Consider the following 16,335-nt stretch of genomic DNA (forward strand, 5'->3'; position numbering starts at 1 on the left):
CCACTATAGATGGTAGGGTGTGAGGTAACATCTCTTTTAGAGCTCAGATGAAACAAGCTTTTCAAAATCTTGGTTTTGAAACTAAATCCATTGAAGAGCAGCTGGATTTTTAATCTTACCTTTCATTGTCCGATTTCGATGGCTGGGGTTTGCTGTCAATCCCAGGGAAACTGTTCATATCCACATAGCCATCATTCTCATTGCAGGGGACTGTTGAACGGTTTGGATCCTCAAAAAACTCAGTAACAGTGTGGGATCTAGTGGGTCTGCCTGGGATCTGGATGTTCTCATAGTCTGAGCTCATGGCTGGGATGTTTTCGTAGTCTGAGGTATCTGCACTGGGGAACGAGATAGAGCGGGGTTTGGTCAAAGGCAGTGGCATGGCAGAGCGGCGAGAGCGCTCCTCGAAGGACTCCACTCTAGAGACGCTCCTGCCATAAGCTTTGGGGTCTCCTTTCCTCCTGTGCTGGTCTTTATAAAGGAGAAATGTGGATGGGAGGTCTGAAGGACGCTGCTGAGGTTTCACCATGCGGGACTGGGGCTGAGGAGAGCTCCCAGTGCTTCTGCGATCAAGCTCGATGACTCTCACTGGACCGTGGTGGCTTGACTCAGAGGAAGAACGCGAAGAGCGGACACTTCCATCACTGAATCCCTTTGAATCTGTCTTTTTCTTGAACTTCAGAGCTAAAAAGCGCTTAAAGGAGGACTTCTTCTTCTTCGGTAGGTCACTGGGTTCGTGTTGGATGAGGAGGGATGGGGAACTCTTGGTAACTGGTCTTTTAGTGATGTAAGCCAGCTCAAATGGTGGAGGGATGTCCACTAGAGAAGTTGGTGTGGAAACACCACTGGAGGACTGATGGCTACGCTGGGAGAAACTTCCAGAAGAAGTTATCATACATGGAAGGGAAAGGGTGTCATCCTTTCTCTTCATCCTGATTTCATCTTTCAATGATTGACCCATCTCAAGTGGGCTGCTCAAGGACACGTCTGGGCCATCTGCAGACCGTGAGTATAACAAGAAGCGGCGAGACTTCATAGATGGAATCACACAGTTTATACCTGCTTGCTGGGGGTGGCTGGTAGACTCACTGTTCTTGTCCAAGGACACCGTGTAGTAGTCATGGGTCTGGTATTCCGTCCCTGTCTCCTCTGGTACCGTTTCCGGGACATAACCAGGAACTTTCCCAGAATAGGATCGTGATCGAGTGACTATTGTCTTTCGATCAAGTGTCACAAAATTCTCCCCTTCTGAGTCAAACCCTGCCTCTTCATAAATATGCTCTTCACTATTGGAGTCTGTGTCTTCATAATAAGGCACAATATGGCAGTCCAGTTCCTCTATGTCTTCTTCAAAGGCCTCGGTCGTGTGGGCAAACACCACCCTGTTCGTTAGCTCTGGGGTTCGGCCCAGGTCTAGGTCAGCTGGCACTGTGATATTACACAACCTGAGCCGAGGCTGGCAGCTTTTTCTTTGGCTGCGCAGAGCCTGCTCTCTTTTGGCGTTTCTTTCTTTTGCACTTTTTACTCGGAAATGCTTCTTTTCCTCTGCTTCCTCTTCATCGTCATCACCTATCTCGATGTAATCCTCTGATGAGACACACTCTACCTGCTCAAGGTCATCGTCTTTAGGGCAGAGTGAATCATCAATGTTTGCATACTCATCTGCTGACTCGCTGTCCTTTGCTTTTTCTTTGTGCTCGTTTGACTGTTCAGTGGCCTCATCGATGTGCCCCAGTTCTGAAAGCGCCTGCTTATCCTCCAACTTGTCCACATCATCTGATGACACATAGTAAGGTTCCTGGTTAGAAGCATAGCCTGTTGTGTGCTCTTCATCTGTGGTAGAAGGCTTCCCATCAGTATCATCCTGATTCCACTCAGGGTCAGCAGTGTCAGTCACATCTCCCGGAACAGCTTGTATGACAGAGTAAGGCCCAAACACATCCTCCGTGCTGGATGTGAATCGGAAACAGCCGGAAGGATCCTTGGTTGCCCGTTCTGGTTGCCAGACCTCGGTGTCCCCTGTTTCAGCTGGGTCGCATGACTCACATGTATCACTAGCATCGTCTGTGGGACCAATCACATCGTAGGGATATTCCTCAGTTACAGTTGGAAGCATGCTGAATCCAAAGGCAAACCCTCCACCTGTCAGTTCATTCTCATTTATAAGTGAGTCATCGTGCAGATGCTCGTCACTTTCTTCACTGACTTCCTCCTTCGGTTCACTGTTGTTGAGTGACTGGGTTTGATCAGTGTCTGATTCCTCTAAAGCTTCATCTGAGTGTTCTGCAGGCTCACAAAGTATTTCAGTCTTTTCAGTTAATCTCTTCTCCTCTACTTCTTCATCCTCCTCTCCTGCTTCTTCTTCTGTTTCAGTTTGAGAAGGTGCTGGTGTATTCTCATCATCATCAGTGCGACTGCCATCTTCAGGGGAGTTCAAGTCAGTGTCATCATTTTCATTCTCAGTAGTGTCAACAGTGGAAATATCATCTGCTTTGACTGTGTCATCAGAGCCGATGCTGTCTACATCACCGTTATTATCTAATATTTCTTCTTCATTTTCTGATTCCTTTTTAGTTTCTGTCTCTATTGTGTCCCCTTTGTCATTATCCCCTTCCTGTGCCTCACTTTTCTCCTCTTGGTCCTGATTTTCCATTTCATGGAGCTCTTCAGTCTCTCCATCAGAATGAGCCACATCTCCATTACTGAGACTCTGCTGAGCACAGGGCTCCCCCTGTGGGTAAGGCTCATACAGGGGTCTGGGCTTGGGGGCAACAGGAGGTTTTGGACCTTTGACAGTGGGACAAGGCCTCGACATTAGCTTGGACTGCACTTTGATGGCGAGATGACTGCGGACCTTTGGTCGAGGGACTTGCAGCGGATTTTGAAAATCTGAAGAAAGTGAGAAAATTTAAAGAAATTAGTGACGCAAATAATATTTGCCATACTTTGCAAGCTTGCGCTGAGATAAAACATGTGGCTTCTGCTGCTGTGTACACTGCTAAGAGGAAACCTTGTACACTGTAGTTGTCAGTGACACGCAGAAAGCTGCAGGGGACACAATCAGCAGGAAAAATAACAGAGCCACAGGGTACTTAGAGAAGGAACAATAACATTTCCCATCTAGGAAATGACACATGCAGATTGGCCAGTTAAAGCAGGATTAGATAATGATGGGCTGATTACGGTGAAAACTTTTCAACTAAATTCATAAGAATTCTTCACACTGCCATATGTGTATTTAAACAATCTCATAAGGTATGATTAAGGTGGTTATACCTATAATAACTTTATTTTTTTACTATTAAAATGAAGTAGGTGTTAAATTGTGTTAAGTCAGTGAAGAGCAATGCTTGTGAAATTTATAATTCTAATGAAACACACCCATACTTAACAAAGTGTGTATACACCCCTGGTCTCTTCCTGTTATTTAGTACCTGCCCTGACGCACATCCTATTAAACCCTGTGTGCACCCTGGTTATCTCTTAGTGTTCCCTCTCTCTCTCTGTGTGCCAGTGCACTCTCCGTCTCGTTTATAGCATATTCTTCCAACACTTTGACTTTTTTTCAGTAATGAAAAAAAAAAAAAGAATTCCAGGTTCATTAATCAGGCCAGCCGAGACAACATGAAGGACTCCACGCAGGATAGGGAAAGGACATTAACTACACCCCCCCATCATTCCTCCATAAACCTCTTTAGGAGTACATATTTTCACAACACAAATGCACTTCCTTCTCGCCATTCTTCCCAAACACCCAGAAACACAAGCGCATATGTAAGCACACACAGTTTTTCTTTTCTTTTTTTTCCTGAAAGAGTGTGTCAAAGAACAATAAAAGAGGAAGAGAAAAAACAAGGATCCCAGTCTGACAAAGCAACCGACTGCAAACAACAGGATATGGATTACGCAACAAGAATTCAATTAGAACAAATGCTTGAAAAACAAAGGAAGAGATAGACACTGGGACCTTGACAGTGCCAAACTCTCAGGATATGATTTCAGACTGAGTCCTTATTATGAATACCAACCATGAAAATCACACCGAACCAGCCTAAAATCTAAAGCGAGGAGGCTGTCATACAGAAACTGATAATTACTGCTGAGATTCTGTTTGAAATTTTTCACTTAAACTGCACCCGGTTACTAACTTTCTTTCTTTCTTTCTTTCTTTCTTTCTTTCTTTCTTTCTTTCTTTCTTTCTTTCTTTCTTTCTTTCTTGAAGGCTAAACCTTTCAGGACAGGTGACCTTTTATCGAGAACAATTGCTTTGTGCACTTTCATAGAGATGGATTATAATCCTAATTCCAAATCTAATACTATAACAGGACATTTTTCCTAGTGGAGCCCTCCACTGGGAACTGGTCATAACGGGTCTGTGATTTAAACCACTCAAAAAGTGTTATAAACAGATAATTCACATGAAAAAAGATCAGTAGACGTGTGACCAAACTATCAAACTAACTAAAATGTAACGGACCAGATCATTTCCAGTCATACAATGAAAATCATCCTGTAACGTGCAAAGCAAGTAGGTGCAATATACCTCCAGGCACCATTAACCAGATTCACAGTTTAACACTCTTGCATTAACACACTTTTCATCATGTAAAACCAAAAGTTGCCTTTCTGGTGTGTTCACGCAAAGCTTAAATATTTCACAACCAACCTGCGTTCATTCTTGGACATCATCATACACGGTAAGCGAAAGTTATCCTCATTTTTGCCCACACGCCGATCGTGCCTCTCCAAATGACGCGGAAACTTAATCCAAACGCATCGCCGGAGAATCAAGTTGTGGAGGAAGCGGAGCAGAACATGTCATCTTTATCTTCTCCAGTGGTGGTCGACTTGTGCAAGGTGCCTCTTCTCGCAGAATGAGCAGCTGAGCTTTGAGCTCGAGTGCTGATGCTACAACGGACGCTGCTGTGTGGAAACGGGAGGTGCTTCCTGGCGCTTCCTGAGGCAGGATTACAGAGCGCAGCGCGGACTCGAGGCGCGATCCAGCCCCACTCAAAATGCACTGCACACCAATTTCTCTCAGCTACTGTGGAAGTTTTGGCACTGACGAATCAGTGTACTTCACCACACGAGTGGCCGTCCTTTGCTCCACATATGCGTTTAAATGTTGCCATACAGACCAGCAGGGTCAGATGGAGTTGAGAGAGATTTGTTCAGTAAATATGAAACTATAAGCCACAATTCATCTTCAGCACCGTATCGTCCCGATGGACAGCTTTAAATCTGCAGATACATTTTTATTGTTTTTTGCATGGAAAACAACATCTGTTCTTTGTGTGTGTGCGTGTGAGGTGTCTTTTCATTGACATGTAACTGATGACAGTTGGAAGATCCACAAAGTTAGATAAGCTGTTCAGCTGTGTCGCTGCATACTTGTCGTGCTTGGAGCATCACTGGATTATCTAATCAGAAATGAAGCAGTTTTTCTCCAGTGTGTTTTGCTCATGGAGCATTTCCTGAACTAGAACAGTGCATAGAAAGGCTCCTAAAAGCAGTTTCCAAAAACAGTTTCTCTAGGACACCAAAGCTTTTGCTATTGGCTGGGCTTCCTGGCCCGGCATCTGTGGCATGATTGAATGAATGCAACCCTTTAAAAACCTCTCTTCATAACAGGAAACTGCTCTCCCAGTTTCCTGCACAACAGGCACCACTTCCTTAGCAACAGATGGGAAAGGTTGGTAATGTTAACCCCTTAGGTAACCTCCAACAAATATGATTGACTGGTGCTCTGCAGAGCACGATGGTTCGAGGAATAGAAAAACTTCAAACAGCTTAAAAGTGGGGCTCATGGTGGGATTCCAAGGACACCTTGTGAAACATGGGGGGACTGGGACCATAGCCCACTTAGGGGTCTCTGATTTGACAGCTCCCAATGCTGGTTAAATGCCCACTCTTAGAATAGGAGTAGCTCACCTCTTTCTTCCTGCTTTTCTACCCACTTGAAGGTCAAACAAAGCGGCATACCTCAGGGATTTCTACAGCGCAGTTGAAGTGGATAGTGATAGAGCAGAGAAGCACAATGAAAGAATCATCTAGTGTATCACCACAGGGCTCTGGTCTTCACTGCTGCGCTGGCGTACAGACCCATACATTATACACACTGGAAAATTCCCATTCCAGATGGTTTGGTGCAGAAGGGACCAGACTTTGCTGCAGGTGCAAAGAGAGTGTTCATGTCATAATGACTCCATGTTATCTTTGCTCTTCTGTGGGTCGTCTAATTAAGAAATATAAAATAAAATTACTGTTTGCTATTATACAATTCCTGAATTATTAACTGTATCACCATAGAGGATGTTAAATATGAGATTATTTCACTTGGAAATGTGACCGCAGCATTTGCTGCAGTAATTAAACTCTTTATTTGTGTATTATGCTGACTAATGTATTTTGCAATACGGTACAGCAAAACAATTTGATCACTGTGACTCAGTTGTTCCGCTTCCAATTGTTAGATTGTGATGCTGTAAAAAAAACATAAATAAAACTATTGTGGTATGCTGAAGCCAAGATTTTTTTTTTGTCAGTAGTAGCACATTTATAGCTGCCATAAAGCAACCTTTTGTTTTTCAATTGGATGACTAAAGATAGCTCCAGTCTGGTCTTTTGGCAGTACCAATGTGCCACTCTCAAGAGTATTTTATTCACAATTGGTGCGCATGACCTTTTTTTTTTGTGCTTTCATTTGAGCAAAATGTGTTTTGCTTTTGCTGGGTGTGCAAATAGAACCTGTCAAGAGTATTGTGTCATGCTCTTGCAGAAAAGAATGGCTTCAGTAGTAAATATCTCCACCAGATGTGGCACAGACGGTCAAAACATGTTTTTGGATGGAGGACACAAATTTCCTGGACAGCCTGTGGCGGTGCACTGCGCTCTATCACCCCACCTGGAACATGGCTTGACTGGAAGAGAGAAGGGGGCAACGGTGATATTATTGAGAAAAACACGCTGTAGTAGCAGAAAAACAAACTGACTTGATCTCACCCCGCACTCGCCAGCACACCCAACACCAAACAGGAAAAGGATTGGGCAAAGGGGTCAGCAACTTGTTCCCAGAGCTGACACAATCCATAACACCTGCTTTACAAGCAACTCACTAGACTCAGTGGATGGTTTGAATGCATTTAGTCCTTTGAGAGAGCAGCGAGATATCACAGTTTAATGCAGCTGGTTGCTAGAAAGCACATGTGTGACACAGATATGTGTGTCAACGAAAGAGAAACTTTTGCACTGAATAATTTTCCAAGAAAGCAGAGCAGTGAATTAAGCGGCCATGCAGTCAAACTGCAGTGCATTATTGATTAATGTGATGCTTGAGAACAATCAGGCAGAGGTCTTTCACCCTTTAAAGCGACCTCTAACACCTTTATAATTGGAAGGCAAAGCGTTTGACTCCTGCAGCGGATCGAACAATCATCGACGTGTTTTATTGATCCCCAACTGTGAACCAGTAAGGACAACAGTGCTCTTCAGAGACTTTTGAATAGACTCTGATTTTGAGACTTCACAGCAGACGTGGTGAATATGACAGGACAACAGACTTCATTACAAAATGCGAGGGGAGATTATTTCAGGATTATTTTTCTTTTTTCCAACAACAGTGGCAAGACAAAGAAAAAAAAAAATCATGATTCATTATTAAAAATGAGCACATCAGTGTCTCTTGAAGCCATCTCGAAATTTTTATGCCTAAAATACACACAAAAAACATTTTTTGCAATCTGAAAGAAAACCCTGCTGTCAGCAGTGTTTCCTCCAACTCTTCCAACAAGGCAGACCCCATCTCCAAATTCCCTCCACTAATTTTGCTTGCACACACAGATACATATATATATATATATATATATATATATATATATATATATATATATATATATATATATGGCTATAATGCATGTATAAATGCAGCTGAGCTTTACAATAAGCAGACAGACCCTGGGCATCAGCACAAATAAGCAGCAAATACAGGTTTCATTCCCCAAAGGGCCTTTAGGAGTCTACAACACATCAATCAGACTACCTCGTATCATCGCTGACATCTGAACAATAAAGCACATTATATCAAATTTAGGAATATTCAAGCTCTGTTACTGTTTCGGATCTGTCCCTGCCACACTGTAAATTTCATGCTCTCGTAAGCACTTTGTAAAAATGCCACATAAGTTTTCCAAATCATGATTGAGTGGTGCGTCAGTGGCGAATTAGGTCATGCTATCTTTCAGAAGGTCTGTTTGTGTTAAGTCTAGGCTACTCAAAGATAAAGTGAAAGCACTGTTGCATTCCCAAAAAAAACAAAGTATTATTGCTCTGTAGTAAAAGGCCATGGCTCTGGAACAATAGCTGTCATATTGTCGTTAATTAGCCTGAAGCCCAGAGACTAGGCCAGACCCTGATAATGGATGAATTTGTTATTCTTTTTTCTATATTGCAGTGGAGGCAAAAACAGTGCACCACTCAAGGAGTTCTATAAAAAGGAGCATCTGTGTCCTCAGAGGCCTTTTATTGTGACAGACTGATGAGTTATTGTCTTTATCTCTGCAGGTTCTTACCGAATTATATATTTCCGTAATCTGTGCAGCGTGCTTTTGTTTATCGCTTTAATAGCGCTCAACACTGAGGTCCCATGTGGCAATAATAACATGAATTCCCTGGACGGGATCCGCTCTGAGCACGTAAAGGCGCGTGTGTGCATGTGCTGTGCGTGTTCATGCAATTATGTGGCGTACATGTCTCCACACGAGCACGCATGTGTTGTGTGCTATCCACTGTGACCAGTCTGCTTGTGTATGCCACTAAAGGAACTGGAGAGAAAACAATAGGATCGTGAAAAAAAGTCCCGAGCCAGAATTTACTCTTCCTGTGAGTGTTTTCACATTTCTCAGCCAAAGGAGACTGGGAGGATGCAGATACTCCTGCTAGTGAAACACACGTCTTTGGCAGAGCTTTTATATAGTCTCACGCAAGTCTGGATGAAGGTGCAAGCACATTGTGCATTGAGTTATGCAACAACGTGGAACACAAGAAAGGATTTCATTTAACCCCATGGACAGCAGTCTGATGTATTAGAACGGCCATCATTAGCTAGAGTGCCTCCACTCCAGTTTATTTTTGACAATACGTCAAAGCTGCAAATGAAAATATCATGCTTTAGGCTGCTTGAAGCTGTCGCATAAATAAGGAGACACATCCTGTTCAATGGCAGCACTAAAACATACGTCAAATCTCTGATAAATATAAATGAGCACTATTCATTCCAAGCAAACGCCTGCACATAAACTTTTTGTTTCAACAACAATGGTAGCCACATACGCACGTTACAGCAACAACATATAACATATCAGCGGGGCTTTCCACTTTCTTCTGACAATGCACCTTTCAAGATATTGTCCTCGTGTGCAGATACGAGTGACCGATGTCTGCGTGCATGCGTGTGTGCGCTCAGCCCTCCATTATCCAGATAGCTGCATCAGAGTGTGTGGAAAACACAGATGGCTGTTGCTTTTGCTTCTTGTGTGACCTTTTACACAAAGATAACAGGGTGGTCTCTTATCCCCACGACCCCTCCCCCTCTTCCCCCGAGCCCCCCAAAAAACAGCGAGGCCTGGCAGCTCAGACAGAGGACTTCCTCCCTTCGAGCTGTCTGACAGAACAATATCAACAGCCAGCGCCACAACCTTCCTTTTGTGTCTCCAGTAGGCTTTTGTTTTGGAATAATTAAGTCCTTTCTAATCACGATGGGTCCCTAACTGACAGGATATGAGAGATCTAGAGTACATTAAAACAAGATTAGGTTCAGGTAATGATGTATTTAAACTATCTGGTCATATATACATGCATTTTTCACTGGCATTAGACACACTGTTCCCATCACTGCAGTGCACTGCAGTAAGCTTAAGAGCCTGAAACTGATATAAGATTGTTTTATAAAAGTTGCATTGCATTTTTCCTCTTATAATTTGTAGTTTTTAAAAAGAACTGGCACTTAAATATCACTTTATTCTAATTAACACTATTAACACTATAAGCTACATTTATCAATAGATTCATAAATCAGTTTAAGCACTTTCTCTCACACACACTCACACTGCCATGGATGCATCTGTAACAATTCAGTGTCCAGGATTTTGCCCACTTCAACATGAAAACTGAGCAACAGTTTTCTCATTTACCATCTTTTACCAAACATCAGTTGATGGAGATATCAGATTTATTTATGCAATTACTCCAAGTCTACTCATCATAGTTTGCATCAGGCAACTTTTGCTCTCTAAAGGAATTTCGTGAGGGTTATTTTGCCCTTTTTACACTGCAAACTGATGCACAACTTCCCTTCATATCACCGTGACGCTCCCATTGGCAGGACATTACTTCCCTGGAGCACTGGCATTTATCTGGAAACACAAGGTGACTACACCAGAGCCTGTTACCATGTAGACTTGAATTGAGAAAAAACTTGACTTTGAGTCTTCTTTGTTTTTCAATCCTAATAACGTCCTTTTTTATGCTGTTTTTTACTTTTTCTTTGTTCTTCGTTTTATCTCTTTCTCATGAACAAACACCCAAGGGGCAAGAGCGGTTTAGCTGTCCTGTCTCTGGTCAAAAATTTTGCTGAGGTGGTTTCAGCTGGGGCTTTCTGTGTATTCTCACACACAGAGAGAGCCTCGGGGGAAGAGTGTTGTTGGAGGGGGGTGCACAGGATGCTTCATATACAAACTGGAGGGTTTTCGACGACATCAGCACAAACAAAGCACGTTCAATTTTCAATTATGGAACACCGCAAAACCAGTCAAGTGTAGAATATGCAGGAGCATATATATGTGATCATGTTAAAATCATAATAGCAGCGCATAGGTCACAACATCGGCTCAGCAGTTTGGTTAAACTAATGATTATGAAAAAAGAATCTTTTGCAAATTGTGTCTAAAACTAATTTGCAACAGCAAAAATCCTTTTAATTACAATGTTAGTATAATTTGATAATTTTTTTTAGCTGGAACAGAAAATGTTGTTAATTTATGCATTTCACAAGTTGCAAAAATATCAGTACTGAAAATACAGATATAACGCTCAATGACAAACTTTTGAAACTATAAATAACTGGTGAGACCACAGCACTCTGCAGTGTTGTATGAATCATAAAGATTGTGGCTTGGCTTAATTCTGAAAATATCCACAGCAACCGGACACACTGTTTATTTGCATTAATCTTAAACAGGTTATGATTCTTTCCATATGCATTAGCCTTTATCTATAAAACAAACAAACATTTGTGTGCCAAAATCAAACCACAATCCAGTCACTGACTATGTTGCCATCTAAGCATAATTGGAAGCACAGCTTGTAAATTTTGGCTATAGGGCGACTGTTGGTGACAAACAGGGGAAGGAGAGTGCACTTAAAAGAACATTATCTGAAAGTGATATCTGCCCCAGGTGACAGGTGTCAGTCAGCAGCTATTGCTACTATATAGTGTTTCCATAGCAACATGGAGGTTAAAAGGGTGAACTTTGATACAAAGAACCACATTCGATCGTTACTGTCGTCACAACGCATTGGCTTGGTGATATTGTGCTGTCATTATTTGGAGCAATGAAAATCCTTCTTGCACGCTCTCCTGGGACTCACTTCTCTCCTCACCCCTCATTGACCCAGTGGCCATTGTCTGCAATGCCCACACACTTGAGCGTGGTCTAAGCTCTGCTGTGTTGTATTGCCTTATGAATCCAACACTGTGGCGCCAGAGCAATAACAAAGATTTAGATGTCAGGTGATGGAGCCACTTTAGGCTTAAGTAGGTAATAAAGATGTATCGCTGTGAAAAAAAAGTGTGTCCGTGTCAAGAACGTAAAGGCTGAAATATCTGTTTATAATTCATGTGTCTGTGTGTGTGCGTAGGCAAACAGATATTTTATCTATTGTTTCATTGTCCTCTAATGAGGTTAAGCGGCACCTAGATGCAGAGCACAGGTGAGGTCATTGCCAGACAGCCAGACAAAATAATTCGGAGCATTCATATATGTCACTTTTTTAATTCAGTCGAGCTTACGTCCTTAAGAAGCCAAATTCAACCCAAAGTACTAAGTAGTAAATGTGCAAAAGTCTCCAGCAAACCCTTATTCCTTTAAAATTTTGGTTCCAAGGAGCCATACATTCTTGAATTTTTTTGAAGTGGGCTCCATCAAAAGGCCTCAAGGCTTTATGAAGGTCTTCCAAAGTTCTTCTTTTAACGTTGGGTGCTTTGTAACTCATTTTCAGTCCAGTGCCTATACCAGACCGTTTTTAGAGGAATGTTTTTTTTTTTTCATTGTTTAACACTGACCTATGAACTATTCAAATATTAAAAAAGAAACCTAACTCAAGGGATGAACCACTCTACACATAACAGACAACTTAGCAAATAACCAATTTTCAAATTGTATATTTAGGTAGCCTGTTGCAAAAACACATCATTTGTTCCCAATTTTTTGAATCTATGAAAAATGCCAAAGATAACACAGTTCGACAGGCAAACGATCAACAAACAGCCATTAGCCAAACTCTTGGCATGTCTTGGCATGGTCTGCAGCAGAGCCATTGTTAAGTAAGGGAAATGGGGATAAAAGGCTGAGGTATGCCAAATTACACAAGAACTGGACTGAAAATCAGTGGAAACACATCTTATGGGGTACAATTTTGGGTTCAAAGTCATCAGCTGTTGCCAGTATGTCCATGGGAGGTTCAATAGTGAGTGTCTACAGCCAACTGTAAAACACAGTGGAGGCTCTGTCATGGTTTGGGACTGTATTTCAGTCAGTGGTGTTGAGGATCTTGTCAAAACTGAGGAATTATGAACACAGAAAAGTGCCATCAGACTTTAAACCACCATGTAATACCATCTGGAAAGCATATGTTTGGCATTACAATGATCCCAAACACACTGCCAGTGCAGTAAAAGCATATCTGGAGAGAAAAAGACACCACGGAGCACACAATTAGTCAAGGATTGGCCTCCCCTGACCCCAGACCTTAACATTACTCAAGCAGTGCGGGATCTTCTTGTCAGACAATAGAGCAAATGGAAGGCAATATACAAAAACCTGAAGGCTGTTACAATTGTTTCTATGTGTATTTGCACATTTTTCAATCATCCATCACCTATTTCCCATTATCCTTGCAAAAAGAAGTCACGAGTGGCTCAAGACTTTTGCACAGCACTGTATCTAACTGAAATACATTTTATAATGGAAGTGACACCCAGACCAAACTAAAATGACTGAATGAAATGTGGGCGATCACATTAGATATAGCTCTTTTTCGGGGCGCAAAGCTGTCGTTATCATCATCAGAGACTGAGTGAAAAAGCTATTTGTGTATAGCTTGTATCCTACATTAAAACGATTCAGCCTTGGAGTGAGTTGTGTAAGACGTCAGTGTTGTAAGTCATAATATTTGAATACTCCTATCATATGTATCATTTCAAAATGTAGCTTCAAGAGTATCACTATCAAAAAAATGTAATTACTTATCAATTGTTTTTACATTAAAATGAAAGTGATAAAAAAAAGTAACATTTAGAAAAGTACAAGCATCAGTGCTCTTTCCATTGTAGCAGCCATAGGTCCCCACTGTGAGAAAATCTGTGTCTTCAAGCAGTATGCACATTTTATGAGCTCCATTAAAAAGTTTGTGCTAACACCGACATAAAGAGGCCATAAAATGCACGATATCATCCTTGGGGCAACCCTCGCTATTGGATTCCTGTTTTCTCAGGATGGACACATGCTTATTGTGCTAAACCAAACCTTGCTCTCTTTAACACCTTTCAGCGCTTTTCCCCTTCCTGCCTTTGGGATGTGTATTTGTGTGTGTACATGCGGGGAAGCGGCCCACATTTTATCTACAGTGGCACTTTTCATTACTCTCATAAGGTGAGGTCAAAGGGTCAGGTCTTACAGCGTGGGTGCACAAGTATTGTCAGTGAAATGAGATGTAATATGTGGCAGAGTAGTTTTTATATATATATATATAAAAGTGGCTTTGTGGCAGACACTGAGCCGAGCAGATGGTGACAGGCAGGGAAATGAAGCTTTAGGTGACAGCTGAGATGGAGCAAGAGATGTCTCAGTCAGATAGATAACAGCAAACAGCAGAGCCGCTGATCCCTGCAGAGACCGTCAGCGGAGCGAAACATAAATCACAAGACAGACACATTTACACTTGTAGGCAACGTGGTGACCAGACAGGCGAACAGAAATTTTCATCAGAGACGTGCTTTGAACATTTGAGATATCAAATTTGATGATATTAAAGCTAACTTCTAAAACACATTTCCTTTTATGCAGCTGTGACCACCGTCCTAACCTGCGGAGGACAAGGATGTCCCAATCTCATCTCAGATGTGCATCCATTACCGTGTGGAATTATAATGGGACAGAGTCACTACAAGGGCAGAGTCAAACACTAACATGATTATGGTAATGACTGCCAACAGCTACTCCTCCAAGCGCAAGGGAGATGGCACTGAAAAAGCCAATTCCTAACAATTAATCAAAACACATAAGTAGACATAATGTCATTGACTTTCACTCTTGGCAGACAAGTGATTGGTGAATATTGTTGATACCTCTAAAGCTATTCAATCACTGTGATGCAGGTGGTTGGAGGTGGAGGAATTTGGCAGGCTATGATACATCATGTCAACATTTACCTTACACTTTGTAAGCAAATGTAATTAGCCAGTATCACAGTTTCTCAGGTCTCTAGCATGTAAAATGGTTGGTTGCATTTCAGATTTAATTGACCGAAGGTGTTCCTGCTGTGATGACAAACTGCAATTTTCCTCTAATGTGATGTGGAAAACTGCTGAAAATGATGCTTTTAACCGTGTAAAGCAGGAGGGCAGCGAGAAGTTTTGACAGTGAAGAAATAGAGGCTAAATAAACTTGAGTCCTCAGCTATGCTAACAGCTCTGTGAGAGCTACCTATAGAGTGTATATGAAAGATGAATGAAGCCACCATGAAATCACCCACTAATTCCTGCACTCCACCTCTTTGTCCAGAAGTGAGGCCTAGCGTGCAACTGTTGGCTACAGATGCCTTTGTCAGCACACCGGTCAATCAAAGCCCAACTTTAGCCCATAGCAAAAATTCAAATGGATGAGTTCTTTAAGCATCTCCTTAGGAGTTATTAATTATTAAAGAGGAAACTATTCACTGAGGTTAAGACCTTTTTATATCACTTGGTAAACTTGCTATTAATGCTGTTAGCTTGGATATTTTAACATGGGAATTTCTGGGGACTGACTTATTTTTAGAGCCAGTCCCATGTGACCAAGGACCTGCAGCTTTGCCACTTAAGCAGTGGTTTAATTTTTCAGTTCTGGGAACTAACGCTTGACTTTCAGTCATGCTAGCAGCCCTGTGAAGTTGCACATGCACAGCTAAGCTTTGAGCTAAATGCTAACATGGCAGGAAAGGTAATCTGTCAACATGTTGTTTATCTTAGTTTAGAATGACCAGAAGGGATGGAAATTATTAGAAATAGATTAGTAAGAGAGGCAAAGATGAGAAGGTTTAGACATGCTGAGTTGAGAGACTGTGGATATATGGACAAAGAAAGTTAAAGATGGAGCTACCAGGCAGGAGGAAAAGTGGAAGACCATGGAAAAGATTGGATGTAGTGACGGAGGACATGCAGAGGGTTGGTGTGACAGAAGAGGAGGCTAAGGATGGATAAAAATAAAAATTTGTCTTCTTCGTTTGTGCTTCTAGGTTGATCTTTGCTTTTAGTCCTTGGTTCCTTATGATTTTAGTTTCTTTCTATGTCCAGTCCTTAGTCTAAGTCTCATCCTGCGTCTCCTGTCTTGTGTGTGTGATGTTCAGTTTTCTTTCTCCAGTCTCATCAGTCTGATTTTGTTCAGCTGTGTTCCCCAGGTGTGTCCACTCCGTCCCAATCTCCTCTTGTGTATTTATTGTCTGCCTCTCCCTTGGCTCTTAGTTGTGTTCTCCCTGGCTGTAGGTTATGTTCATCTGTTTTCCTTCCAGTCAGTACATCATGTCCTGTTACTGTTTACTTTTGGATTTTGTTTTTTTGTTGTTGTTTTTTTTTTTTTTTTTTTTTTTACCATTTTTACCAGCAATGAAACTGTGATTTTGAGTTTTGTTCTGTTTAGCTGAGTCCTGCATTCTTGGTTGCCACACACTTGCTTAAATGACAATTTGCTGAACACAAAATACAGCCAAGGCAATGTCAATGTCTCTTTGGTAATGACCTTGGGATCAAGTGAAGTGAAATGGACCAGTGTCAGCAGTAATGTAGGCATGTACTCGTCTTCTGAA

The 16,335-nt window shown here is 41.8% G+C and overlaps 1 protein-coding gene across 2 annotated transcripts in view; it reads right to left on the reverse strand.

The window, feature by feature from the left end:
• fgd5a (FYVE, RhoGEF and PH domain containing 5a) overlaps positions 1-5,014 on the reverse strand; it is a 31,706-nt gene extending 26,692 nt beyond the window's left edge. The window contains exons 1-2 of one of the 2 annotated variants that reach the window (XM_084927755.1): positions 4,667-5,014; positions 120-2,889 (exon numbers count right to left, since the gene is read on the reverse strand). In XM_084927755.1, the coding sequence (XP_084783881.1) occupies positions 120-2,889; positions 4,667-4,676 (2,780 nt within the window). In that variant the 5' untranslated portion in view covers positions 4,677-5,014. The remainder of the gene's footprint in view (positions 1-119; positions 2,890-4,666) is intronic. The other variant, XM_084927756.1, reaches the window with a different exon arrangement.
• Positions 5,015-16,335: the final 11,321 nt, after the last annotated feature.

The sequence above is a fragment of the Perissodus microlepis genome, chromosome 5 (genome assembly GCF_051167445.1).
Source record: "Perissodus microlepis isolate ML-2025 ecotype Zambia chromosome 5, ASM5116744v1, whole genome shotgun sequence".
Taxonomy (NCBI): domain Eukaryota; kingdom Metazoa; phylum Chordata; class Actinopteri; order Cichliformes; family Cichlidae; genus Perissodus; species Perissodus microlepis.